The sequence below is a fragment of the Falco biarmicus genome, chromosome 13 (assembly GCF_023638135.1).
Source record: "Falco biarmicus isolate bFalBia1 chromosome 13, bFalBia1.pri, whole genome shotgun sequence".
NCBI classification, from domain to species: Eukaryota; Metazoa; Chordata; class Aves; order Falconiformes; family Falconidae; genus Falco; species Falco biarmicus.
The window spans coordinates 27,642,359-27,669,010 of record NC_079300.1 but is presented as its reverse complement, the minus strand read 5'-3'; the positions used below and the strand labels follow the sequence as shown (position 1 = coordinate 27,669,010).

General features: G+C 49.2%; 3 protein-coding genes across 9 annotated transcripts in view; 2 read left to right on the top strand and 1 right to left on the bottom strand.

Annotated features, from left to right (window-relative positions):
- The first annotated feature begins 1,493 nt into the window (after positions 1–1,493).
- On the top strand, positions 1,494–15,931 carry LIPH (lipase H). The gene is made up of 10 exons (XM_056359126.1): positions 1,494–1,745; positions 5,824–6,191; positions 6,890–6,998; positions 7,109–7,210; positions 8,217–8,306; positions 9,418–9,585; positions 10,512–10,607; positions 11,628–11,739; positions 13,830–14,003; positions 15,632–15,931. The coding sequence occupies exons 1-10, from the start codon at positions 1,694–1,696 to the stop codon at positions 15,714–15,716; spliced, it is 1,356 nt and encodes a 451-aa protein (XP_056215101.1). The 5' UTR covers positions 1,494–1,693; the 3' UTR covers positions 15,717–15,931.
- Positions 15,932–16,687: 756 nt separating this feature from the next.
- Positions 16,688–18,880, top strand: TMEM41A (transmembrane protein 41A). Its single transcript, XM_056358454.1, has 5 exons — positions 16,688–16,845; positions 16,924–17,077; positions 17,298–17,459; positions 17,963–18,101; positions 18,440–18,880. Exons 1-5 carry the CDS (start codon positions 16,748–16,750, stop codon positions 18,658–18,660), a joined length of 774 nt encoding a protein of 257 aa, XP_056214429.1. The 5' UTR covers positions 16,688–16,747; the 3' UTR covers positions 18,661–18,880.
- A 1,419-nt stretch (positions 18,881–20,299) lies between these two features.
- MAP3K13 (mitogen-activated protein kinase kinase kinase 13) overlaps positions 20,300–26,652 on the bottom strand; it is a 79,932-nt gene continuing 73,579 nt past the window's right edge. For 6 of the 7 annotated variants that reach the window (XM_056358448.1, XM_056358449.1, XM_056358452.1 and 3 more), the window contains 3 exons: positions 24,974–25,271; positions 24,189–24,286; positions 20,300–24,101 (listed from right to left, as the gene is read on the bottom strand). In XM_056358448.1, coding sequence (XP_056214423.1) covers positions 24,065–24,101; positions 24,189–24,286; positions 24,974–25,271 — 433 coding nt within the window. In that variant the 3' untranslated portion in view covers positions 20,300–24,064. Of the gene's footprint in view, positions 24,287–24,973; positions 25,272–26,652 lie in introns of all 7 variants that reach the window. The other variant, XM_056358453.1, reaches the window with a different exon arrangement.

Here is a 26,652-nt window from a genome sequence, read left to right as displayed (position 1 = left end):
TTTATCTCATTTTATCTCTGATTCTCAAATGTCTTTTGCAATAGGTAAAAGCCTTCTGTTCATCTTGCATCTTTCACTGTTGGACTGATTCCCTCGCACCATTGGCAGAACTTAGCAAGGAGGAAATATTTTGACAGAGTTTAGGATTACTAGTAGAGGTGAGAAAGGAACTGGAAGGAAAACAATGTTTCGAATTATTTTCTTTTGCCAGTGCATCAGAAAAGGCTCTTTCCTGCAGCTTGCAGACTTCACAGAAGTTTTTTGGTGTCTTTTCTCAGTGTTTATCCTCTCCAAAATAACAAAAAACAACTTTTGCCCGTGTGATTACCACTTGGAATCACAGCATAGCAACATGTCCTGTGAGACTGTGATTGCCAAGCTGCATGAGGATGGAGAGCTTAAGGTGCTTGTGAAAAAATCCTGTGCGTTGCTGGGTGCACACCTCTGTCTGAGGTGTAATCTATGGCTGCACCAGACAAGCAGCATGCACTTGTCTGAACAAGGAGCTGCAGCCAGCCAGCAAGCAGAGTTAAGGATTAACCCAAGAATTAGCAAAGACAAAAAGCTTAATATGTACAGCATGGACTAAAGAAACAGCTATGCAGCTGGGAACTAATAGTTCAGCTCCTCATTGGATCATCACCAGGGGGAAAAAACAGCCTGTGCTTAATGAGGTGTTTCTGATCCTCCCCATGTTCCCCTTCCCTGGCCTATGTTAGAAGAATTTGCTAAGAAAACATTAGGCAAATCTACCACACAGCTTCTAACCAGCAGCCGTCCCTGCTCTCTCTTCCCCTCCCCCACATCACCCTTTCACAAACTCCCCACCACCCTCATCCTTCCAATTTTGTCACTAGATCTTCCAGCTCTAATTTCAGACTTCCTTTCCTGACAGTTGTCTTTGCATCTGCCATCTTCCTCCTCCCATCCAGCAAGGAAAAAAAGCCTTTCTTACTTGAATTAGAGCTGGATTCATGAGGTTCCAGCAAGTCTGCAAGAAAATGTGTTGGGGATGCCAAACATGAGTGACATCCAAGACAGCAGTTGCTTGGCAGCCCAGTGGAGACCCAGATTGACTCAAACTGGTGTCTTCCCTTTGTCACAACAGTGCTGTGCATCTGCCTCCTGCCTGAGGCGAGAGGGTCTTGTAGGTTAGAAGGGATGCTGGGCCACAGTGGTCCGGAGAGCCAGAGGGACACGGGACAGTAGGCATTGTCACGAATGCTGCCAGTGTAGGGCCCTGGTGAAACCAAGTGCTGGCCCTGCCCATGTGCTTATCAACTTGCAGTGACACCTACGATCTTCTCTGCCTTCTGACATTCTTTGCAAAAGATAAACAGACACGCAATGATTTCCTTAGTTTCAACACGTGTAGTCAAAGTGCTACTTACAGCGTGATCCGAAACCCTTTGTGTCTTTGATTAGTCATTCCTCAGGTCAAACTATATTTAAAATAAGGAAACCTGGTAAAATGGAAGGTGCCCCACCTTTTTAAGAAGAAGCTTTAGTTGTATAACTAAAGACTGGTCTTCATTTCTTGGCTGGTAACTTCCTCCTCTCACCACACCTACTGTTACAGGAAAAAAAAAAAAAAAGGGAGAGCAAACTGTTGTCAGAGACAGCAGACACATGCCAAAGAAATTGTGGGATCCTTACAAGCTTCTACCCGTAGAAGTTCCATGTGGAAGTCCATATGCTGAGGCTGTGTGTCGTGTTTATCTACCTTTTGTATGGGGTGAAAACAGGTAAGAAATCAACCATTTCTTTTGCATTTTCTTGTCAAATATAACATGCTTTCTGTGCTTTGCAGAAACATGAATATATCTACCCTCTGCATTATAGTTACTGCTTAGGGTTTTTTCTCTAGCATTATTTATTTTGGCAAAGCAAATTGGTTACATGAATGTAGTCAGCTCTAAGAGTTCCAAATGTAAAACCAGAAGTCATTTTTATTATCTTTTCCTCCCTTTGCAAACATTTCTCTTATATAAGTACTATACACCGACACTGAAAATGTCATTTGAAATCTTCCGAGAAGAATGATTTCTTTTCAGCAGTGTCTTATATGACAGACGCGAAGGATGAATTACCATTTATGAACAATAAGCTTCGTTTGATATCCTCGCAGCCCTATCAAGAACCAACCTGTGTAACAATAAACAAATGTACTGCCTTGTGTTAGCATACACATGGGAGCAAGTCAAGTTACAGCTCTCTGCTTTGTAGGGAAAACAAACAGGATTAAAAAAAAAACCAGAACAGTGTTCTTATAAATACTAACTTGTATTTCATCAGGTTCTCTGGAGCAATATTTGGGGTTGTATTTTGCTTAGTTTGTTAAATATGCTGTAGGAAATTAGTCATAAGAAGTGGAAAAAGAGAATTGTGTGAAAAGGCACCAAGGAAACTCAGTGACATACTGAAGCCCAGTTTAAGAGGTAGAGGGCACGATGCTCTTCTCTGTGGAAAAGTGATGGAAATCTTCACCGCTGCTGAGATGTGCTGTGTGGCAGTGAAGCATGTTTACAGCTGGAGACTCATTGATGTGTAAGACCAGTCTGTTGAAACACACTGTAAAATGCCCAGGCAATGTGACAGTGTTTTGAGAGTCAGTGAAACTGCAGAGACACAGAAGCAGCAACATGCTTCTCTGAGGTCCACACAAGGTGTTGTTGGGGTGAGCAGCACCCTTCGCAGGCTCTGTGGCAATACAGTCTCCCAGGGCCCACAGCTAGGACAAGTGCAAATCTGACCAAGTGACCACTGACCTATTGAAGGGAAAATCTGTTGGAACTTCACGTTGCAAGAGGACAGACTGGTGGAGTTAAAAAATTCAGCTGCTATTCTATTCATGTAGGCAGCCTCAAGATCACAGCCCTAGAATTGGGCTGTGCAAACCTGTTGCAAACCCTACCTGTCCATAGGATGAACATCCCGGACAGAAGGAAGAAAAAGCCTCCAAACACACCATCTCCAAGAAAGGAATAAGAGAGACCAGGGGAATGCAGGCTTTAAGTAGCACTGACTATGGTAAATACCACAGTCTGCCTGGGACCATTCCCATGGCTGCAACACTCCCACCTGGTGGTATATAACTTCAGAAGATAGATAGATACAGATACAGATATACATCTTCAGAACGAAGTTATTCTGAAGATGCCCCTCCTGCTGCCATAGCACCTCAGAGGCTGATCTCAAGCTCAAGACAAAGATGTCCAGCTCCCCCACAGGAACGTGGGCTTCACAGATTTGTATGCCCCCTGCTACAGATGCTGAGGCATCAGGGCACCTTGCCTGGGAAATTAGTGGTTGCCATCCTATTTTACATATCAGAAAACTGAGCAGAAGGAGAAAAGTGAATTGCCTGAGGCTGTTCAACAAGATAATGGCCAAGGCAGAGCTGGAAGGGAGTTAATGGTACACTGGGGTAATTGCCACATTTATTCACCTTTCCTGAAGGGGTCTGTTGGACACCGGTTTAAGTACAGTGCCAGGGCGTAAGTTCCCACCTCATTTATTTGCTTGCAGAGTTAATCTCAATAAGCCTCTTGCCCCATCAGAGAAATCATGTTGGAGTTTCAAAGACACTTCCAGCCCTTTGAGTAGGATTCACTGTGCTTACCAGAATGAAAAGCAAAGCCAGGATAACTGGCTGTCCTCAGCTTTTGTAACACATGGTGGATGAGTCTGGGATACGCACCAGCCTGCCAGAAGAGAAGCTGGCAGGTTTTCCCCCACTATTAGCACTGATCTGATTTTGTTAATCAAAATAGAACAAATCTAACAGACTCAGTGCCGATACAACAAGGCTTTTTAAACAGTTCCTGTGTTAGGTATTAGAAAATGCCAATCAGCTCTTTAAAAGCTCTTCTTTACCAGAAGGTTTGGGCTGTTGTGACAAACACAGTGCTCCTCTGGGCCAGTCTCAGCACCATGCTGGAGATACAGAAACAAATTAAGCAACCAGTGCAATCTTGCACCATATAAAAGGTATTCTTGCCTGGCATTTCTGCCAGTATTACTACACCTTCAGTGGCAGTAAAGATGATTACCAATACTATATAATAATACTATACAATAACTAAAACAATTTCTAGTCATTAGTAAAAAATAATTATATTTGTTTATGTTGCAGTAGCACCTAGAGGACAGTTGTTGAGTTTCACTGTATGCTGGTGCATATCAGCAAAAAAAGATAACTTTTCTCTGCTAGTTAGTTATAAGATCTTCACGTGAGCAGTGTCATAGGAGAACTCTTGCTGCTGTTTCTCTGGAGCATCTCAGCACTGTAAGAGCAAGACGAGAGCAAGCTGGCCAGGAGACAGCCACTCAGGTCACCTTTACTCTTGCAAGCAGGGCCCAGAGTCCCAGTGCCCCTGGGAGCTCTGAGGGAAGCGTTACAGGCACAACACCCTCAGCTCGGAGGCCACGGATTTCAACGGATGTTCCTTGGGCCTGGCCAAGGGCTCATTTTCCACCACTCCTGTCCCACTATTCATATTTTAGCATAGGCTTTACACAGGAAGGACTCCATGGATCTCAAATGTTAAAATTTATTTCTGAATTTATGGTAGCAATTTAAAATATCCAGTTGGACTTAACTGCAACATCCTTGTAGCCTATTAACTTTTATTTCTCGAGCTCCTGGGGCTTCTACAAAGTAATTAGCAGACCTATGGCAACTAAGCAGATTATTTTATGTGCTGGGCACATAGCAGTTATATGACTCTCACGCTCCTGATTTCCATAGGAGGGGAAATGGGAAAGTTGCTCATGGAAACTGTGAGAGTTTCATCATTTAGAAATTAAAATGCACACAGTATTGGAAATTTGCTGGAGCACAATTAGCTTACAGCTGCAGGTTTTCTAAACCCTTCTGCCTACTGCACAGCCCTTTAAGCAGCAAAGATCAGGAAGATTTCTCTAGCAACTCCAGCCTGAACAATTATTGCAGCCCAGGGCGTATGTGTGGGAGAGAGACACCCTCTCCCACAAGGTTCTTCAATAAGATTAAGGGGATTTGGGGAGAAGGATTGTGAGCCAGGAAAGAGGCTCCAAAACCTGGGAGGGCCTTCGTAAGCAGTGTCTGTCTGGAGACAGTTATTCCATTCCCTGCCAGTACGCTGTTGGAGATTGTATTGGATGCTGAAGGCTCAGCTGGTGTTCTGCTGGAAAAGCAAGGCACAAAGACGGGCTTTCAAATGACAGAGACCATCCCATAAAGCAGCGCCTACACAAAATTCAGTTACTCTTCAGCTGTGAGTAAAGCAGTACCAGTAACATATCTCAGGCAGTCAAAGGGTGTCCCATTTTGCAGTCTGAAATAGCAGGCTGCATCTGCACGTACCAATGAAGCGCTGAGCTCCCCTCACAACAGCAAGATCCTCTGCAGCTTGTCAGCTCCAGACTGCAGTTACAAACCAACCGCAAGGGCATCTCTTTGCCCTAGAACTTGTCCAGAGCACCCGGGAGTGCTCTCAAACCCATACAGCAACCATTCTGGTTATCAGTCTCTAACATCTTCCTCATGCTAGTGGGATTTTGGGTGAAAGTCTGTGCCATCTCCCAGCTGCTAGTGGAAGCAGCACTGTGCCGTTTCAGGGAATGCTGCTCCGAGAAGGTACACTCGCTGTCTGCTCCAACGTGGCAAGAAAACCTAAGTTTCAGGGTAACTGCAGTCATGAACATGATGGAGAGGAAAGGAGCAGCCCCAACTCAGTTCACAACATATGTTCCTCTGCCTGTGCAGGGCTGGCAGGCAGAACAGGTCAAAGCAAACACATTGGTGCTAACCTCGGGATTGCCACATTGTGCTCTTTTTAGAACCTGGGGAGACATGCCCTGCATTCACAGCTCTCAGCTTCGGCAGCGCTTTGATAGGGACAGAGCTGAAAGTGAAGCTGCTGCTCTACACCAGACAGAACCCAACCTGTGCTGAAGAGCTCAACTCAACTGCCTCCAGGTATCTAGATGTGACCAAGAAAACTACCTTCATCATCCACGGATACCGACTCACAGGCTCTGCCCCAGTCTGGATCCATGACTTGGTACATCTCCTGCTTTCTGTAGGAGACATGAACGTCATCCTTGTGGACTGGAACCAGGGGGCAACAACTCTCATCTACAGTAACGCTTCCAGAAACTGCAAAAAAGTTGCTGAGATTCTGAAGCAACTTATTGATGAAATGTTGGTAAGTTGAATGTTCGCACTATGATAGTCATTAATGCACAGTATGTAAAGGGCACAAAGGAAGTGTTTACAAACAGCAAGATGTATTATAAGGTATTAATACATTAATTTTTGGAAGTGCAGCTATACTGCAGTGCCAAATTCTACCCTCAGACTTGGTATGAGGGTATTTTGTTGCAATATTCAGTTTCCACTCTAAGCCTTTACATTTCTGGACACAAAAGTCTACAGACTTGTTACATGCATAGAAACTACTTCTACTTTCTGCATGTCCAAAGCTTATGGGGATCAGCTACAGCTCACAGCCGCTCTAAGCTGTTGCACAGGCACAGCAAGGATGACACTGGGTCATTAGCATCGTTGTGTCTGCTAACTCTTTGCAGGAACCACACGTGAGGCAACTGGAGTGGTACTCATGTGGTCCATGAATACTCGTTCCTGTCCACACTTGCAGTCACGGCCCCTGGAAAATAAAACCATCACCCAAACTGTTCTCATCACAGCTGGCTCAGACACAGGCCTCAAACATGAGCGCTGGCTGTACTGTGGCACTATCAAAGGGGGAATATTTACAGAATGGAACACATCAAGGGAAAATTTGGGAAAAGTAGGGAGATGCAATTACCTTCCTCCTCCTGATACTTTTTTATGACTTTCAAGTGCCTAAAATCTGTGACCAGAAGTACTTTTAAATCTCAGGTTGACGGAGCATCACTCGACTCCTTGCACATGATAGGAGTGAGCCTGGGAGCACACATCTCTGGCTTTGTGGGACAGATGTTTGATGGTACGCTTGGAAGAATCACAGGTAAGCCCTTGCTCCTGTCAGTCCTTTTTCCTTCAAGGATAGCTGTCCACCGTGAGTGGAGTGAGCTGCAGAGTGCTGAAGGGATGCCACACGCGTGCTTTGCATTGCAGGCCTTGACCCAGCAGGCCCCTTGTACAGAGGAAAGCCGCCCAGTGAGAGGCTGGATCCTACAGACGCACAGTTTGTTGATGTCATTCATTCAGACACCGTTGGTATGTGACATTTCTCCTATTTCCCATCACAAAGAAAGCTAGAGACTGATGGGGAGCACAGGAAAGTAGGGGCTCTGGCAGGCAGCAGTGCTGGGGGCATCCTTGCTCCTTTGGCCCAGCAGGAAAGCAGTCTCCTTCACTGGTGCTGTGCAGTGCACTCCAGTCCTGTGTTGCTCACACTGTCAAAGGCACTCCCTCAGGAGCTGCTGGTTTGTCTTTCAAAACATGCTGCTGTTCTATAGCAATTATAGCCTCCTGGCCCATGAATTACAAGGACTTAGGCAGACCACCTGCAGCAGTGCAGGAGTGCCCTGTTGCTACTGCAGCACACAGTCCTGCCAGAGCAGCTGCACATCAACAGCACACTGCGGAGCCGGGCTGCCGCCAAGCACGTGCCGTCTAAGAAGGTAGTTACACCACTCAACGCCTTGCACAGCAGATCAGTTATCCCCAACCCCGTGGCTCCCTGAATGATGCTTCCAGTCTTCATCCCACCTCCCCCGGGCTAAACCTTCATCTGAGGGTGAATCCGGAATCTCCCGCAGCCCACTCCTTTCCCAACCACCTTCAAATCCGCCAGCCAGGCCAGCAGCGTGATGCAAGCCCTCCACTCTGCTCCCACAGGTAACCTACCCCTAGCACTTGGCTTTCCCACATCATTGCTGCCTCCTGTCTTCTCCCAGCCCTGCCAAGAAGTTGGACTTCAGCAGCACAGCAATACCCAGTGTTTCACATCCCTTTCCCTCTCCTGCATACAGCAACACAAAAAGCCAAATTTTGTACTGTCACACACAGAGACTTTTTTTAGGTATTTGATACCGTTGCTAAAATAACACAGCTGGGTCACAACCATTTGGCCTGCTGCCTAAACAGATGAATTACATTAATATTCCTGCACAGGCAGGCATCCTAGAGCTACATAACTATTATTTTTCCCAGTTAGTTTCTTATGTTTTCTTCTTCTGCATTTTACAATTTAATATTCCCTGATATTTTCTTTTGTCAGTACTAGGTTACAGAGAAGCATTAGGCCACATAGACTTCTACCCCAACGGTGGGACCAACCAGCCTGGCTGTCCACTGACAATATTTTCTGGTAATTAATTCTGCCTTGAATGGCACAAACACTGACAAAATGTTTCCAATCAGAAAAAGAGGAGGTCAGAGAAACAGCATCACTGCTTAGAAAATACATGAAAACCATATTCTGGGAAAGCTGCGACAGCAATCTCTTCCCAGCATCGATGTGGCACACTGACGTAACAACAGAAGTTTAGCTGATGTGCACCAGGCAGATATATGAGTCAGGGGTGATCCTTCTGCTCTCTGTCAGAAATCCAAACGGGATTAATTTTCCATGCAAAAAGTCATCAGGTAGATTTGTGCCTTCATTTTGTGAGTAGGTTCAGAAAACCCATGGGTTTTTTGTTGGGTTTTTTAAAAAAAATATTACTTAGAACATATATAAAACCCCAAGGACTAGCAATGGCAAGAACCTGTTCAGAAAACAGGTTCAAGATAAACATGGGGTGAGCAGTTATACCAGATCCAATGCACCTTTCTTGACAGTGACAGACAGTGCAATCTGGCAAGTACAGCCCTAGTCTTGAATGCAAGAAGGCATTTTTCCTTTCCAGCCTGGCAGCAGAGCTGGTTTTATGAAACCTGGGTGAAGAAGATATCTCACAGAAGAAAAGGCAGTAACATGAACTCAACCCTTATCAGACCCAAGAGAATCTACATAGGAAACCAGCCTGAAACAAAAATCCATAGGAAATGAGGCTTCACTCATTTTGTTATGCCTTTCTAAAGAGTTTTTTACACCAAAATGAAAACCCATGTGCAAAAAACATAAGGCAATATCCAGCTGTCAGGCCTGAGCTCAGAGAGGAGAGAACACCTGAGATGGAATAGGATCCATAGCTGGATTCTCTGGAGCTGCAGCAACAATACAAACAAATACGTTTTTAAAACCAAAAAAGACAAGAACAGTAAAGTAGACACAGGCAGAGCTGAGTGCACTCAAAGGCAGAAGCTAGTGCTCACTAACTGTTCTGCCACAGCCCAGTACTCCCCAGTGCTGTCTGTTGTGTTCAGACTGGTTAGTGACTGTCCGCTGGTGTGTCCTTCTTTGCTAGTGCATTAATACTGTTTTCCCAAAGCATGAGGATTGCTAACAAAATATTTCTTCCCTATGTATGATTAAGGATTGCAGTATTTTAAATGTGACCACCAGAGGTCTGTTTTCCTGTTCATGTCATCCCTGAAACAGAGCTGCAATATTACTGCCTACCCGTGTGACTCATACAGAAATTACAGGAATGGCAAATGTACCAGCTGCGAAACTTTTTGGCCTATGCCATGCCCCATCCTAGGTAAGGATCCAGGGAATGTAAACACATCGTGAATGCACGTGTCTGGCAGAGCTGCCCATCATTACTGTAACTTGGTATGTGACAAACATTTTGCTAAAGGACTAACACAACACAGTGCTTTGCAAAAGCAGGTAAGTTGTTTCCACTGAGGTTTTTGAGCTGGTCTCCTTCACTTCTGCAGGGGTACAAGCCTCCGCTGCAGGCAAAAGAAGTCTGAGAAGTTTCCCTGCACCTTGTACAGCCATATCACATTATGATCCAGAACACAAATCCACATGTAAAGGATCCAGAACTAGAAAAGCCAAAACAAGTCTTGGGATCTTTACACTACAGTCACAGAAACAATGAAGTCCATTAGTTGCAGAGTTTGAGGGATAGGGGCATGTTCTTGCTAAAGCAGCCTCTTTTCTGAGGAATATTCAGCACAACAAACCCCTCTTGACTCTAAAAGGAATGGCAGAGGGGTGAACAAAGGGTATTCTGGTTTTTTTTGTAACTGACCCACAGAGATGTCCCAGCCTGGATGTGATAGCCCAGCTTCAGGCTGCCATTTCTGAAACGTTGATGCTAAAGCCCCTGACACTTCCAGAAATGAACCTGCAAAGCTAAGGGGGCTGATTTTCATTCTGCACTGCAAAATGAAATCCTTCTTGACCATGGAAATCAGATGTGGAAAATGATCAGTCTTAAAATAAGTGCTGAGCCATAACCAGGCATATTTAGACACTCAGTTGGCTTTAGTTACACCAGTAAAATTAAGCCCTGGTATAAGTCTACAGAGTACGGGATCATGTGCCACAGTACTACCTTGCAGCTGCCAAGCAATATACTATTTCTTAAATACTTGCTTTGTTATTTTCAGCAATTTAGTTGCTTATATACCTATGCAGTAACTCTCCGTTTCATTTTCAAACTGTCATCTATAGGCTATTATGCCCATAAGTGGAAAAGCTATTTAACACAACAGAGCCATCCAGTGACAAGTATGTTTTTTGATACAGCGGACAAAGAGCCGTTCTGCAGTAAGTGACTAAGATTTCTGAGATGATTTTCCTTTGTGTCTTGCCTCCTTCAGCAACAGCCGTGCAGAGATGGTTAGTTGCTGTTGGCATCATAGCCAGCATTTCAGAAACAAAGCCAGTGACTGCTGGATAGAATTGTTCCCATCTGCAGTCTTGCCATTGCATTCCCTATCTGCAAACCTGCCTGGGACTGTGAAAGCCAACGACTCGCTAGAGATGTGCAAGAACAGACTCATCTTGCTTAGGATGCTAGGAGATTTGTTGAGAACATGAAAATGAACCATAAAAGGGTAGTTCCTAAACTGTGTTTCACAACAACACACCATTCTTTTGTGCAAGAAAGAGGTGTGTGGGATTGATGAGAGTCAAAGACATGCTCTGAGCTAAACAGGTAAAAAAGCTACCCTGGGCAAAAGCGAAGGGAACAGGGAAAGGGTCCAGGCAAGGGAGAATCTGTGGGGAAAAAAGGTTTCACAAGGGTTTCTCCTCACCCCCACGATCACTGACTTACCAAGCCATGGGCAGGGATTATGGCCTGAGCTCCAGTGCTGGTCAACAAGTAAATTCAGTGATTTGCCGATCAGAGTGAAGAACGAACAATTCTGCCCTGTGATAGAGAAGACAAATCAAGGATGCCAAGAACAGAAATGAAGGGGTTCAGAGGCGGACAGGAGGAAGAAAAGGCAACCTGAAAGTGAATGGGGAAGGCAGGGAGTGAAAGGCAGCATGCTGAAAGCTATACATGCACCTTGCATGCCACTTGTGTAACCCTCGCTCTAGTGCTTTCCCAGACATCTCTTAATATCTCTGTTAGAAATCTCTGCAAAGGGAGATGGAAGCAGGAAGGAGAAAGAGATTTAAGAGATAAATTGAGGGGGTTATGTCAGATGAGCAAATGGGAGAAAGACATCATCCACCTGCAGCTCAGCTCCCACCTAGGCATGCAGCTGGGCTGGAAAGCAGAGCGAGCGTGCAGAGCGCTCTCTCTCGAGCTCTCGCTCTCTCTCTCTCCTTCCTCAGTTTATCACTACTTTGTGGATATTATTACATGGAACAAGGACACCAGAAGAGGCACCTTCAGCATTGTACTAGCTGATGAAACCGGGAAGAAGGCAGAATCTAAAGTTAATCCGTAAGTCTTACCGATGTGCTGTTCTGTGAATGTTAGCAAACACTTGGTGCAGCTGCACCTGGGAGGAGGCAAGATACCCTCCCCTAATTTCTCTGCTGATACTTGACAGTGTACGTGCTTTCAGGGCTTCCCTGGTGCTATGTGGTTTTCACAGACTCTCCCAGTGCAAGTCGGCTGACAGCCCTGTCCTTTGGTTTGGGCCTTTCTCAGTCATGTAAAGGACTGAAGTGGACAGTCTCAGCCAGTGGCACGGCTGTGCTAGGCTTCCACTAAAGCAGGAGGAAAAACACATCTCCCCCTCTTTCCTTCCCCTTCCAGCTAGCATCCCTTTCCAGCTCCAGGTGCCCAAGACAGCTGGGATGAACCTGGGCTGAATACGTAACATCCAAATCAATTCATTCCACTCACAGAGGCAATTAATGACTGGTGTTTATGTGGACATGCAAATTCCTGACTGATCTAAACACACTTCAGCAAACAAGTCCTGCTCAACTAGTTTTCCCAAGTATCTCTAACTGCATACTCTCTCAGCCCTATCTGCCTGCACCAGAGCAATCTGCATAGCTCCCTGGGGCTGCACAACAGGACTACCCACCCTGCCCAGCCTGCGACAGCCCACCAGGCAGCATGCTTACACACACACATCATAAACACCTTTGACAGGTTAAAACTTGTCCTATTTGTCAGGCCTCCTAACACTTCTACAACAAGGCCAGTCATTTTCAGTGTTGCAACAGGGACGTGCTTCCAGTCACATCTGCACTCCTCGCCCTCCATAAGGGCAACCTTAAACTACAGCCATACAGCTATACAAAGAACGTGTTGTGTGGACACAGCGTCCTTGCGAGCAGCCCTGCCGATGTTGCACCGACACCAGTGTGGTTTTCATGCATATCTCAAAGTGGAACTGGCCATTCTGTCAAAAAGGACCAAGGTCTAACCCCAGCCTTGTGAGGCTTCACATCTTTAAGTCTTGTGCTCTCTTCCCATCCTGAGCAGCTGGATTACTCTCTGTTAATTTCAGTCACGGAATCCCAGACTGGTCAGGGTTGGAAGGGACCTCTGGAGATCACCTAGCCCAACCACCTGCTAAAGCAGGTTCTCCTAGAGCAGGTTGCACAGGATCACATCTGGGCAGGTTTGAATGTCTCCAAAGAAGGAGACCCCACAGCCTCTCTGGGCAGCCTGTGCCAGTGCCCCCTCACCCTCAAGGTAAAATAGTTTTTCCTCATATTCAGATGGCAGCTCCTGTGCTGCAGTCTGTGCCCATTGTCCCTTGTCCTGTTGCTGGTCACCACTGAAAAGAGCCTGGCCCCGTCCTCCTGACGCTCACTCTTAAGATATTTACATGCATTGATAAGATCCCCTCTAGGTGTTCTCTTCTCCAGGCTAAACAGCCCCAGCTCTCCCAGCCTTTCCTCATCAGGGAGATGCTCCAGCCCCTCATCATCTTTGCAGCCTTCTGCTGGCCCCTCTCCAGTAGTTCCCCGTCTCTCTTGAACTGGGGAGCCCAGAACTGGACACAGCACTCCAGATGCAGCCGCACCAGAGCAGAGCAGAGTGGGGCCAACACTGCATTGTTTCACACACACTTCTGCTGCATTTGCCGGAAGAGAACTACCAGAAATTTAGTTGGGGGCATTCATACCCCCCAGGTACAGTGCTCCACTTGTAGAGCTACCTCAGCCATGCAGCGCTGTTACAAACAGATCTTTATATACAGCAACGTATTCTGCAAACTCCATGGATGACCCAGTGTTCAGATCTGCACAGCCAGCCTGGTACAGACATCATTTGGGTCTAGTCCCCTCAGGTTCAAAGCAGAAGCACTGTGAGGATTCTGGTTTGGGACTAGAGCAGACAGCATCAGACCTCTGTGTCCCCACCTCCACCCCAAGTAACCAAGTGCACAAGTGGCTGAGCAGGTTCACACCTGGAGACCCGAATCCATACCCCTTTCCTGTAAATCACAAACTAATCATAAGTTCAGTCCTCCTCCCCCGACACTGTTTCTAATATTGTACTGAATACATTAAAAATGGTGCCATTCCCTTGGTGGCTCTCTGACACTTTGTCTGCTTTATCTTTAGAGAAGCTGCAGCTTTTCAGCAGTACAACCGCATCACTCTGCTAATTGGATTCGACCAAGATTTTGAAAATGTAGAAAAAGTTTCCTTGACGTTTTCCACAGGATCTGTCATTGGCCCAAAATTCAAGCTCAGGATTCTCCAAGTGAGGTTCCGGTCACTTACAAGTCCAGAAAGGTAAGCAGAGGTTTATAAAACATTTCTGTGGTTGCAGACTGGACAGAAGTAAACAAATCTCCCAGATTCCTGACCTGGCTGAGTTTGTTTAGAAGAATTAGGTTTATTTCATATTTAATAATTCTTGTACACATATCTTGGGAATAAATTCCACCTTAAGTCCACGCGTACAAACCCCACAGCTGAATACCTACTTCAACACAGAGGTTCTCTTCTTGTAATGGAAACATGTAATTAATGGTCTGACTCTGATGTGGTCTGACTTCTTAACCTTTGGTCAGGAAAATGACCTTTGAGAAGCTGCTCCGGCCTGAACTCTGGGCTGAAGGTAAATGCAACTCTCAGGGAAATACAGATGCCCAGCCTCAAATACACATTTTATATCTCAGTCAATTTCTATGTCCAGTCAGGCAGGGAGATTAATTTACTCCTGGAATTCCAGTAACTGGGAGCTGCTGGCCGCTATGCCCCAAAGCACTGAATACTGCACACAACATCATGAGGTACTGACCAGGTCATTTGCTGATGAGATTTCTACAGCTGCTTCAGTCACCTCATTAACCTCCTCCTGCTCTGCAGTCCTACCCTTAAGCTTCTCCGATTTCTGGGGCACCTTTGGAGGATGGGATCTCTGCCTGAGCTCAGCAAGTACTGAATCTCTCAGGCTGACCTTGTGTGCAAGGACAGTACGTGGACATCAAACCATACCACGCTTTAGATTTGGGCTAAAACAAGGATTGCATATCAGAGAGTCAGAATGGTCAAGCAAAAAAGGAGAGAGCTGCAGTACGTGTTTCTTTGCAGTTTGTGAAGATCTGCTACCCTTGGCCTTGGAATAAGGAAAAGATTGATAAGCAATCTTTTTGCTAATAAGCAAAGTCCTTCTGCAGCTCCTCCTTGCTGACATTCCCTTTCTCCTGTCCTACATCTCCACAGTCACGTCCAGCTCCAGATCCACAGTCTTTGAAAAAGTAGATGCAAATGCCCAAACATTTCATCAGAGGCTGTCCACCTTCGCCTAGGAGGGGCTGCTACAGGCTACAAGCACAGTTTCACGACTATTTTAACACCATTAAGTAATCAGTCACTGCCACAGGGAGGGACGTCCTGCCCTCTTGTCCTTCTCTGCACCAGGGCTAACGCTTATGTGGCCCCAGGTGAAAGCCTGCGTATTTCCTCTGGTTTTCGGCTGGGCTAGCTCTAGGGCAGACCAGTGCCTGGTCCCAGCTCAGTGGTGGCACAACCCCTAACGCTGGTACCAGGGAACCGGCAGGGACACGCAGGCGAACTGGAAGGACCCACTCGTGTGGTGGACACTCAAGTGTAGACAGGCTTAAAGGGAACCACAAACTCTGCAGCCAACACCTCAGTTTGCTTGCTGGGTTTTGTGTTCTTTTTTCACAAGGAAAAGCAAAAGGTAACATAGAAAAGAATGAAAATACGCTCAAGGTATTTCTGACCTCGGTAAGGCTTACACTGACCCTCACTTGAGGTGGTCTTCAAACCAGTTGTCTTGAGAATGTGACTTATTTTACATAAGCCTCCAGCACGCTGGGAGGCCCGACTGGGGGATGGTACAAGAATGGCTCATTTCTCATTTCTGGCTCATGTTGACTGTTTGTACGCAGACCACATCTGTGCAGGTATGACCTCGTCCTGATGGAGAACACCAAAAAAACCTTCAAGCCCATCCCATGCTGGAGCAGGAGCTAAGACCCCAACACGTTATTTCTGAATGTTACATCTGAACCTGGCTGGCCGGCGTTTCCAGCCATACGGACACTCGTCTGAAAGCTGCCCAGCGCCTCCCGCGCACCAAGCAACAGCGGGGCCCTCCTGCGGGCTGCCATTTGTAAATGGGGCTGTAGAAGTGACACACACAAAAAACCACCCCTACAAAAACCCAAACAAACAACGACAAAAAAAAACCCCAAAAAACCCAAAACCAAAAAAACCCAACAAACTCAAAAACCATGATGGCGTTGTGTGTTTTTGGAGCACCCCTCCATGGTGGGGCAGAGCCGCCTCACCTCAGGGGCCGGGCTGAGCTGAGGGGCCGCACTGAGCCCTCGGGAGCCGGGCTGGGCTGCGCCCTCCGGGGCCGCGCTGAGCCCTCCGGGGCCAGACTGAGCCCTCCGGGGCCGCCCTGCGCCCCCGGGTGCCGGGCCGAGGGGCCGCGCTGAGCCCCCGGGTGCCGGGCCGAGGGGCCGCGCTGAGCCCCCGGGTGCCGGGCCGAGGGGCCGGGCCGAGCCCTCAGCGGCTGGGCTGAGCCCTCCGGGGCCGCGCTGAGCCCTCAAGGGACCGGGCCGAGGGGCCGCGCTGAGCCCTCAGCGGCTGGGCTGAGCCCTCCGGGGCCGCGCTGATCCCTCAAGGGACCGGGCTGAGGGGCCGCGCTGAGCCCTCCGGGGCCGGGCTGAGCCCTCCGGGGCCGCGCTGATCCCTCAAGGGACCGGGCTGAGGGGCCGCGCTGATCCCTCAAGGGACCGGGCTGAGGGGCCGCGCTGAGCCCTCAGGGACCGGGCTGAGGGGCCGCGCTGAGCCCTCCGGGGCCAGACTGAGCCCTCCGGGCCCGCACCGCGCCCCCGGGTGCCGAGACGGGTTGAGGGGCCGGGCTGAGCCCCCGGGGGCCGAGCTGAGCCCTCCGGGGCCGGGCCGATCGCGCAGCACCTCCCCGCGCATGCGCGTCCCGCCGCGGGACGGGGGCGGGGGCGGGCGGCCGGCGGCAGCGGCGGCCCCTCCGCGGGATGTGGCGGCGGCTGGCCGGGCTGCTGCTCACCTTCGCGGCCGCCACGGCCGCCCTGTGGCTGCTGTCGGCGCGGCTGAGCGCGGGGCAGGCGCGCAGGTAGGTGCGGGGGCGGCGGGGGCGAGGCGGGCCGGCGCTCCGGGTCTGCCCCCGCCGCTGCCCCGCCGCCTCCCTCAGGCCGCTGCGGTTCCCGTCGGACCTGGAGGAGCTGCGGGAGCTGGCCGAGGCGCTGCGGGACTACGAGCGGCAGCACCGGGGCGCGGCGCTGGCCCTGTTCTGCGCCGCCTACCTCTACAAGCAGAGCTTCGCCATCCCCGGCTCCAGCCTCCTGGTACGGCCGCGCCGGGGGTCGCGGGGGGGGAGGTGCGAGCCCCTCGGGGGGGCCCTTCGGCACCGGGCCCCGACCGGGCGCTGCTGCGGGGCAGGGCCGGGCCGGGGCCGTGCGGGGCGAGCCGGGGCCTGCCGGGGGGGGCGGGTCGGCCCGACGCCCCCGAGGAGCCGGGGCGGCCAGGCTGGGGAGCGCCGGGGTCTCACCGGCCCGTGCCCCGCAGAACGTGCTGGCCGGAGCGCTCTTCGGGCCGTGGACCGGGCTGGCGCTGTGCTCGGCCCTGACGTCGGTGGGAGCGACCTTCTGCTACCTGCTGTCGGGCGCGTTCGGAAAGCAGCTCGTCGTCCGCTACTTCCCGGGCAAGGTGGCGCTGCTGCAGGGGAAGGTAGGAGCGGCCCGGCTCTGCGGCACCCGGCCCGGCCCCGGCTGCCTGGGATGCGCCTAGTGAAAACCGAGCGTGGGCAGGGGATGTGTCCGGCGGGGAAGGGCCTCCTGCCGCCCGGGCTGGGAGCGGGCTGCTCGCAAAGGGGGCCTGTGGAAAATCCCAGATCCCGAGGGAAATCAGAAGTAAGATAACGGATTGATGGGGAAGCCCCTGTGCTCCAGAGCTGCCTCCGCCCATCCTGTGCAGCGTTGTACAGCTGGAGGTGGCTGTGCTATCGCCTTCCCCATCTCTCATCCAGGTCGGATTCCATTTTCACCACTGGCATGGAAGGGGCTGCCTCACCATTAGGCTCCCATATGTACCTAAGGCTGCTGCTTTTCATCAGTTCTGGACTGATGTTACAGCATGTTAGAAGAAAACTTACATTCACTTTAGTGTCATGACCGTTCAGATCTTACTGCTGTCTGAAGAGCAGAAAGAATTTGAAATGTTTCTCTTGGCAGGTAGAAGAGAACAGGAGCTGCTTATTTTTCTTCTTGTTGTTCCTGAGGCTGTTCCCCATGACACCAAACTGGTTTCTGAATCTCTCAGCTCCCATTTTAAACATTCCTGTGTCCCAGTTCTTCTTCTCTGTTCTCATCGGTAAGGCCTGGGGAGACTGTCTGAGGGTGCAGCGTGACGTTGCTTCTCTCCTGGTCACAGAGCCTTGAGCAGTATGCTGAGCTGGGGAAGGCAGAGTGCAAGGTTTATAGCTGTGACTGCCACATTTAACTGTTTGCCTCCATGCTGCCCTTATACTCAGTCATCTCAGAGCATTTTGCAAATATGCGCGCATCACCAATGCAGTAAAGTTTTGAATCGCACCCCATTCTTTCCATTATGAACACAGATCCCTGTGTCTGGCCTTGGGCGGGAGCATATTTGAGCTAATGTTGCAGGGGGGAACACTAACAGACTTTTTTCTGCTCTGATTTTTTCAGGTCTTACACCATATAATTTCATCTGTGTGCAGACAGGAGCCATTCTGTCACAAATCACCTCTTTAGATGCCATTTTCTCCTGGGACACGCTGCTCAAACTGCTTGCAATGGCTGTGGCAGCATTGATACCTGGGACCCTCATCAAGAAATACAGCAAGAAGCACTTGAAGCTGGATGAAGACAAGCATGCAGAGTTACTCAATGGCAAAAAGAGCTTGTGATGGCTCAGGTGCCCCAGATGTTGGGGGATTGCCTCACAAAAGCTGCAGGTCTCTGTTCCTGTGGGTTATGTTCTGCATGCTCTGTGCCACTGTGGACCAAGGACAATTGCAGTTTTTAATTGTTCTTCTCATCTAAGAGGAGGTGTAAGGTTCTTATTTTTAATGGATGTTTAACTGTGCATGTTCTGCACGGAGAGCGCTATACACGGGTTTTGTGAACGCTTTGGTTAATTTGCCTGGTTTGTTTTAAAAAAATCTGGAGACGCAGCCTGTGTCTCCAGGTGTGCCTGAGGGTGTTGCCAGCCCACTGCAACTGTATCAGCAAGGGAAAAAAACCTGAGGAATACTAGCATCCTGTGAGGAGGGCAAATCTAAGAACCCCTTAGTGCCTTTCCAGCTCTTCAACATGGGGGCCAAGCACTGGTCACGCTACCCACCCAAGTCACAGGCTTCCCTTGAGCTCCTGTGAGTCTAGCTTTGTGATTCCTGCTAGTCTCGATGGTGTGACTGATGTGGCAGCAGGCAGCTGCTGCCTGCTCCAAGGCTGAGCCAGGCTAGTTTTCTACCCAGCCTCATCCCTTGGCACCTAGAAGTTCACAGCACAGTGGGCTGTATTGAGCTGCAACAACAGTTATTTTTCACCACCACTCTAGCAGCAGCATTTCCTAGCTCTAGGGCAGGCCCTACTCCCTCTCCAGACCCACACTCATTTAGCATTTTTGGCCTGACAAACCATGCCCTTCTGTGCTGTTGGTACCTGTACTACTGCACCTAAGTTGAGAAAAAATGATGTTTCAGGGTCCCTGCCGTGTCTGTAGCAGAGCCCGCGCAATTATAGAAGACTTCCTCTGATGTTAAGTAAGCACACCCCGCAGCAAAACCATTCAGGATTTGGGGCCAGCTATGAGCTGCCTATGTATCATTCACATGTCAGAACACACAAGACTGACAGACCTCAGAAGCAGTGGCTACTACTCCCCACAAAGACTAAAGGCAGGAGGGGGAGGAATGGATGTGCCTGGCTGGCAGTGATTTGTCCTTGACAAGCACCTTGAACCCTACACATTTGCTCATATATAGGTTTCAAAATAAGCAGGTAGGCTCTGTCCCAGTTGCTGGGGAACAGTAGCCCCCAGGGATGATATAGTGCTCCTCAGTTTTTGGTATTTGCACCTCCTTGCTCTGTTCCCCACGAGCTTGCCCTCCACTTAGATGGTAAAGTAAGCTTTCTGGCATGGATGGGGCAGGTGGGAGACCCCGGAGCACTTGGGAAGCTGACAGTGAATGCTGCATCCTTTTAAGCACCTTCCCCCTCGGCAGGGTTGGAACTGAGTGGGACAGCAAGGAGCCCGGGGGGAGAAGCCATGGTGACAGGTTCAATCCCCCAGCTCACATTGCCAAAATCACTCATTTGACAAGAGCAAAAGCCAGCACTTGGGGACACCTGGGGTGCCTGGTAGGCTACGTGTGTCCGACCAAGCCTCTGCCCCGCTACTTGGAGCTCCCAGTAGTTCCAGTTCAGTTGTGTTCAGAAACAGGTAACAACAAGCTGCTCACTAACATGGTGTCAGTTACTAAAAGGCTTCGTGACATTATCCCAAAGTACATGAGAAACCATTCCCAGATCACCAGACCAGCCTGAGAAGCTTTGAAGTACACTGGCTTTTTATTCCATGCATTGTTTGCTTTGATAGTCATTCTTGTTTCCATCACTGTACACTGTTCAATACAAAAAAAAAAAAAAAAAATCATCAAGTTTGTATCAGGAATCCGCAGAGCAGGGAGGAGAGAGATGAACACTACTGGACAGGGCCAAGATGAAATGGTTACTTAACACGACAGTGGGGAAGGCAACATTCAGCTCTGGGAGAAAAATCTAGGCTAGTGTTCAGGAGCTGTCAGCAGCCATGAGAACTGGATCAGGGTAGTCGGGATGCTGAAAAGGGAACGAACCCACGGTTTACTTCTGTCCCGCAAACGCGGTGTTACTGCGAGAAGGAAGCAGGTCAATGCATGCCTCTCAGCCCCATACCCTGCTAGAAGAGAAAGTGCAAGGAACTGCAGCGGGCGCCCGTGAAGCATCACGTCTGTCTGCTATTCAGGGCAGGTTTCACTAAGCAAAACACCCAAGAGCCCCCCGCAGAACCGGCCACAACTGTCCCAGGAAGGCGGGGGGCTGCTGAGCCGCCCCTGCCCGCACACAGCCGAGGGCACGAGGTGTCTGTGGGGCAGGCTGGGGTTACACCTCCGCAGGTACAGCAGGTACAGGGATATGCGTTTAGGCAAGGGGCCTGCCCTAGTGGCAGCCCCAGAGGGACGCTGCGTAGTAGGCAGCGGTTAGGAGGAGTGACACCGGACCGTAACAGCGTGGTGACCTGGGCATGTAAAGAAACTAGAGCTCAGTGTGGCAGCAAGACAACCCAAAGGGTTCCACTCTGCTTTTCCAGGCCACAGAATGGGCCAGCGTGTCCCCAAGCAAGGACGGGGAGGGATCGGCACACACCCGGGACAGCTGGCCCAGAAGGGTCCCAAAATCCCACACATCAAAGCTTCTATGCTTCTCTCCAAGCCCAGAGGAACTTCATCACCTGGTGGATGAGCTCTAAGCAGCTACCAACCCCCCCCTCCGGGATCTTTTTGTTAGGGACTAAACCATGGCAGCCTGAATCTCCTGCCTGGAGGCACCGACAGGCCTGTGCCGGGGCAGCTCTGCTCGGGGCCGGTGGCTGCAGGGCTGCCCTAGCACACCGCGGGGCCCTGGGCCGGCACCGTGCTGCCCACCGGCACCGAGCAGCCCTGCCTGTCGGAGCCCGGGAAGCCTGCCACACCTGAGCAGCAGAGCCTCTCCCAGGGCATAAGGCCTGGCATCCTCTCCTGTGGGGGACATCTGATGGTAGATCTCAACCTCTCTTCATGCAATAGTTCAGTCTGTCTCTTTGTGTGCGTATATTATGCGCACACAGTTCTCCACCACTGAATTCCTGCACCCCAGCCTCCTGAGTAATCATCCACACCCACCTCTTCAACACCAAAATATTCCTCACGCCACGACAGCAAAGCCATCGCTGGCCTGCCACCTCCTCCTGGCTGGCTGAGAGACAGAGAACATTTGGGAGAAGTGAGGGGTGGGAAGAGAGGAAACAACAAACAAGCCAGGCAAGAGCTTTGCTTCCCACGGCATTCTGCCTCCACGAGCCACTCGCTCCCTCTCCAGCAGCCTGCTTGGTCCTGACGGGTGATCCACCGGGCAGTGGAACCGCTGCTGGCCACCCCGATTTTGCACCCGCTGCCCAGAGCAATTGCCCTCCTTTCTGCTTGTCCTTTTGGATGCTCTTGCCAGGGGATCTTGTGATGGTTATTCGCTTTGTGATCAATTCAAAGGCCACTCGCTCCCTGATCACCGTTCCCCACCAGCTCAGGGGCTGCCAGCTCTACTGGCAACATGAGCAAATGGCAGCTTCAACCACAGGGAATATCATGGGGCTGACGGCATCCATCCCTCTCAGCCCGGCCCGGACAGGTTCTCTGCCCCAGTATAACAGCATCCTTGGAAATCACGACAGGCAGCAACTACTGACAGCTGCTGAGACCAGCTCTGCTCCCATCCCCCCCAGCGATCAGGGAGAAGGTAACATCACACGAACAGATTACAATTGTGCTAGCGGTGAAGCCAACCTTCTGATCTACAGAAATGATAATAAATAATAAAATAACATCATAACTTAAGATCTGTGTGTAGTCCAGCTACAAAAATTTAAAAATATGGGATAATTTAACTCATACAATACTGCTCTCTGTATAAGTAAGACATTTTCCTTCATTTTGCCGTGAGGCTATAAATTACCACAGTTAAATTCAAACCAATATTTTAACATAAAATGTAAACAAACAAAGCAACAGAAGTACCTGTCCATGGTCCATTCCTGCCATTCATCTCAGGCTGGTGTGCCAGTCTGCAGAGCAGCACCCAGCAGCGCGGCCGTGTGCCACACGCGTGGTGCAGCCGCGCCAGCCGGCACGCCAGGAAGGGCAGAGTGAAAGCTCTTGCAGGGGGACACCAACTAAGGTAGGGGGGGAACCGTGCTCTATCATTTTGTTCTCTTTAAATATTGACTTAGAAGAGTAGTGTTTGAAGGGAAGGCACTATGAGTTCTATCAGAAAACAAATTTTTCTCATCTGCCAATGCCTCGGCCTGCCACATACCAGTTCTATCCTCACTTTCACCTGCAGCGTTTCAGCCTGAAGGAGAAACAGAGGCCTCATGGTACACCCAAGACACAGCTACCATCAGGATTCCCTGTGCAACCTGTTTTGCACAAAGCCTGACATGAAGGGCAGGCAGCTGTTAATGCTTTCAAGAATGTACAGTGAATAAGGAGACGGAGCAGGGCTAATGCTCTTATCTAGGCCAGTGATTCCCAGTCTTCCCCCTCAACACACAGCTCTCTGCTGGTTATCGACGCTGTTGTAGGTGAGAGACTGCTTCTCCGAGTCCAGTACAGGCATCTCCAGTTTCCTCCCCAGAAGAGTGCTCAGGCTCTGCAGAATGTGCTTTCCACGGTTTGCAAGTTCTTGCTTTTCCAACACTGATTTGATTGATTTCTTTGACTGACTGAAACAGGCAGGAGGTAAGAGGAGGAAGTAAACTGGGAAATGGCACACTGCATCTGAAAGAGGTTTCCCTGCTCAACTGGAGATCGACACTGCCAGAGTGAAGCAAGGATGATGTTAAGAAGTGCTCTTATACCAATTCTCGAGAGGACGAGGTTAGAATACATTTGCAGGATCTCACAACAAAATGCTGATTAAAAAAGAAACTAAAAATCCTTCAAATATAACCCACTATTACATTCCTGGGGATGTATCGACTCAGAAGACCCTGGATGCTAGCACCTCAGTACCAATTTTCTCCAGGAACATGTCCACCTTCTGATTAAAAATGACCCAGCTGGTTATACTGAATATGCTTTGTTCACAGGTTACCCTATAGTAAGGTCTTTTTATGCTTCCTCATTTGATAAGACTGAGTGGTTTAGTTTTCTTGATCTGTTCTCCAATCTTCAGGGCCACGAGGCCTGGTCCCCTGTGAAAGCAGCAAGAGAATCCCCCTGCATTTGTACACAAAGCTGTCCAGGCAGGACTCCCAGGATGTTTCTCTGTAATGTGCTTGCTTTCTGAACGTGGTTTGTTTTTTTTTTTTGTTTTTTTTTTTGCAACAAGTCTGTGTGTCTATAAATACAATCCACTCTTTACAGTAAAAAGTGTTAAAATGTCAAAAAAATAAATATCCATGTTACAGTAACTAGATTATTCAATAAAATACATCCCTGCCATTCTTGATTGAAATGCTCAAAGAGAATTAATTTCATTTGGACATTTTCCAGAGATTCGGGTTATTGCAAATCACTCCTGGGGTGGGAAGGAGAAGCATCTTCTCTTCCTGTAAAGTGTGATGAGGGGAATGAAGTGGAATCTCAGGGAAATCAAAATGCCAGTATCAGGAAGCTTTGGGGGAGATATGTATTACCAAGTAGCAGAGCTGCAGGGCTTATTGGTCCTGACCGTGGCATCAGAACACTCCCCTTCAGAAGAGTCACAGTCTGATTCTCCAAACTGTGCTGGGTTCTGCAAAGCAAAAGGAAAGGAGGAGACCTGAGCAACATTCTTGTACTGCAGATCAACCACACCATCCCAATCTGTCTCAGCAGACAGGCAAAGGTCACCACCAGCAGAGAAGGAGAGATTGGCAGCGCACAGGAGATAGCAACAGCACACAATCGCCCTACCAAAGGTCACTTGTCTCTCCTCAAACAGGGGACAGCAGAAAAATAGCTGGTCAGAGCGCTACCAAACACAGAGTTACGATAAAATGGGGCAGCAGGCTCCATCCTACCCCTCCCGAACAATTGAAAGACAATAAAAAGAAGAAAATCATCCGAGCTTCATCAGCAAGACTGCCAACGGATAAGTTTGAGGCAGACAGTTTATATCCATTCTATTTCATTATCTACCTCATGTGCTGTTTTTTACCCCACTTAACGCAACTGCAAATCTGATGGCCTCCCAATATCTCACTCATCTTGACTGGCAAATTACATTCCGTTTTGTTTGTGCTGCTTTTCCCCATCTATTCCTCTGGTCAGGTATGAGAAAGACTGGGTATTTCAGCTGTTACTTTGTTTTAGTACATCTGCCACAGCATTTCCTAGGCAGTCAGCCAACTTTCTGGCCTTTGGATTCCTTTTCATAACATTTTATTACTTATTTTTTTACTCAATAGAAGGAAGAGGGATAAGTGAACGTACAACTCACCTCACAGCTGTGTTCATCTGCACAAAGTTTGCCCAGAGACATCTGAGTCTTGACTCTCCGCACAGCACACTCTTTGTCTGAAAGCCCATCAGACTGGGTGGAGATTTCAATGGGGATCTCTGGAGTCTGGGACAACATGTCCTCCAGCTTCTCAGCCAGCTCATCTTCCAGCTTGGTAGCCAGCTCATCCGGGCTGTTCGAATGATCGCTTGTGTTCCCCTCCTCTCCGTCTGACACAGAGAAGTTCTCCGAGCTGAAGGTTGAGTAGGACTGGCAGCTGCTAATGCAGCGGTGAGGTCTGCAGACAGGAGAGTGGTTCAGCGTTCAGTTTGTATCACAGTGCCTCTGATTGCAGAGAACTTCCCTGGGTGCTGCGTCCAGCCACTCTGCTATACCTGGCCTAACCAGACCCCGCTCCTGGTGCCCACTCTGCCCTGGGTGAGCCCGTTCCCATGAGTCCACTGCCAGCTAGAAAAGCGACAGCTTCTCAGTGGACAGGTTTTCACGCACCTTCTCACTGCACAGAGTAAGAACGAGCTGTGCACCAGCACAAGGCTACAGTCTGAACACAAGGAACTGCTTCTGGCATGCAGCAGGGGTACAAACCAGGCCGCTTGCTTTTGAGACATGTATCACAATCCAAACCCTCGCCACCTTAGTAGTGTAGTGAATGCAGAGTGGCTGCTACAAGTTTACACAGGTTCCCCTGGCAAACCTCATCTTGCTTCCTGAGCACGCAATGCAGAGCAGATTTTTGCATCTGTACTTTTAACTGGCATCTTCAGCACAAGAGGAACAGGGCTTGCTCCCTGTGACAGGCAGCCCAGGCCACTCAGTACTGTTCTCCCTAGCCGGTACCACCCTGGCACAGTGCACACAATACTCCCTGGTTGCTTCTCCACACTGGGCTACAGGCTTGACCCTTCCAAAAATGTCTTTGAGCAAAACAGGTTCTATTCCTGGAAAAGGCTTTACATCAACTCTCCGAGAGCAAGAGCCTCTTCCCACCCTAAGAACACATCTCCAGCTGAGTCATAACTCATCTGCAAGGCTGGCAGCAAGAGCTCTGCAAAATGTTGGGCTGCCTTTCACATCTTGGAGCTATGGAAATCTACTACCTTTTGAATGATTTATTTCAAGATCTGCATCTTTAAATTCATCCGTTCTTATATGGTCTTCTCTGCTACATTCTGGTATTAGCTGATCTGCCCTAGAGGATATTTTGTTTAACAGTTCTTTTTCTAAAAGAAAGGTTGTACTGTAGGGTTCGAGCTAATTCAGCTGGGAAAACCGGCATCACCTGGCAGTGATCCAAACAGCCAGACCAGAATTTAGGTATGTGCGCTCAAAAAATAAGCTCGGAGTTACCATGCCAGGATTCAACAGTAATGGTACAAAGTATCAGTTGACAGAACATGCCAGGAGACCCACAACAGGTCATCACAATGAATTCAGGAGAGGAAATTTGTCTTCCAAGTTAGTAAATCACAGTAGAAGCAACAATCGCACAAGACCCGTATGAGTCAGAAAACTCATATGGTCCAGCGTTCTGTCTCCAACCGTAGGCTGGAAGAAATAATCTGGGAAAAGTACGAGAACAGGGTGTGCAGACAGAGCCTGCTTTCTCCTGGCATAGCTTCCCGGTTTGTACCGTTCAGCAAATCAGACTCCTGAGCTGC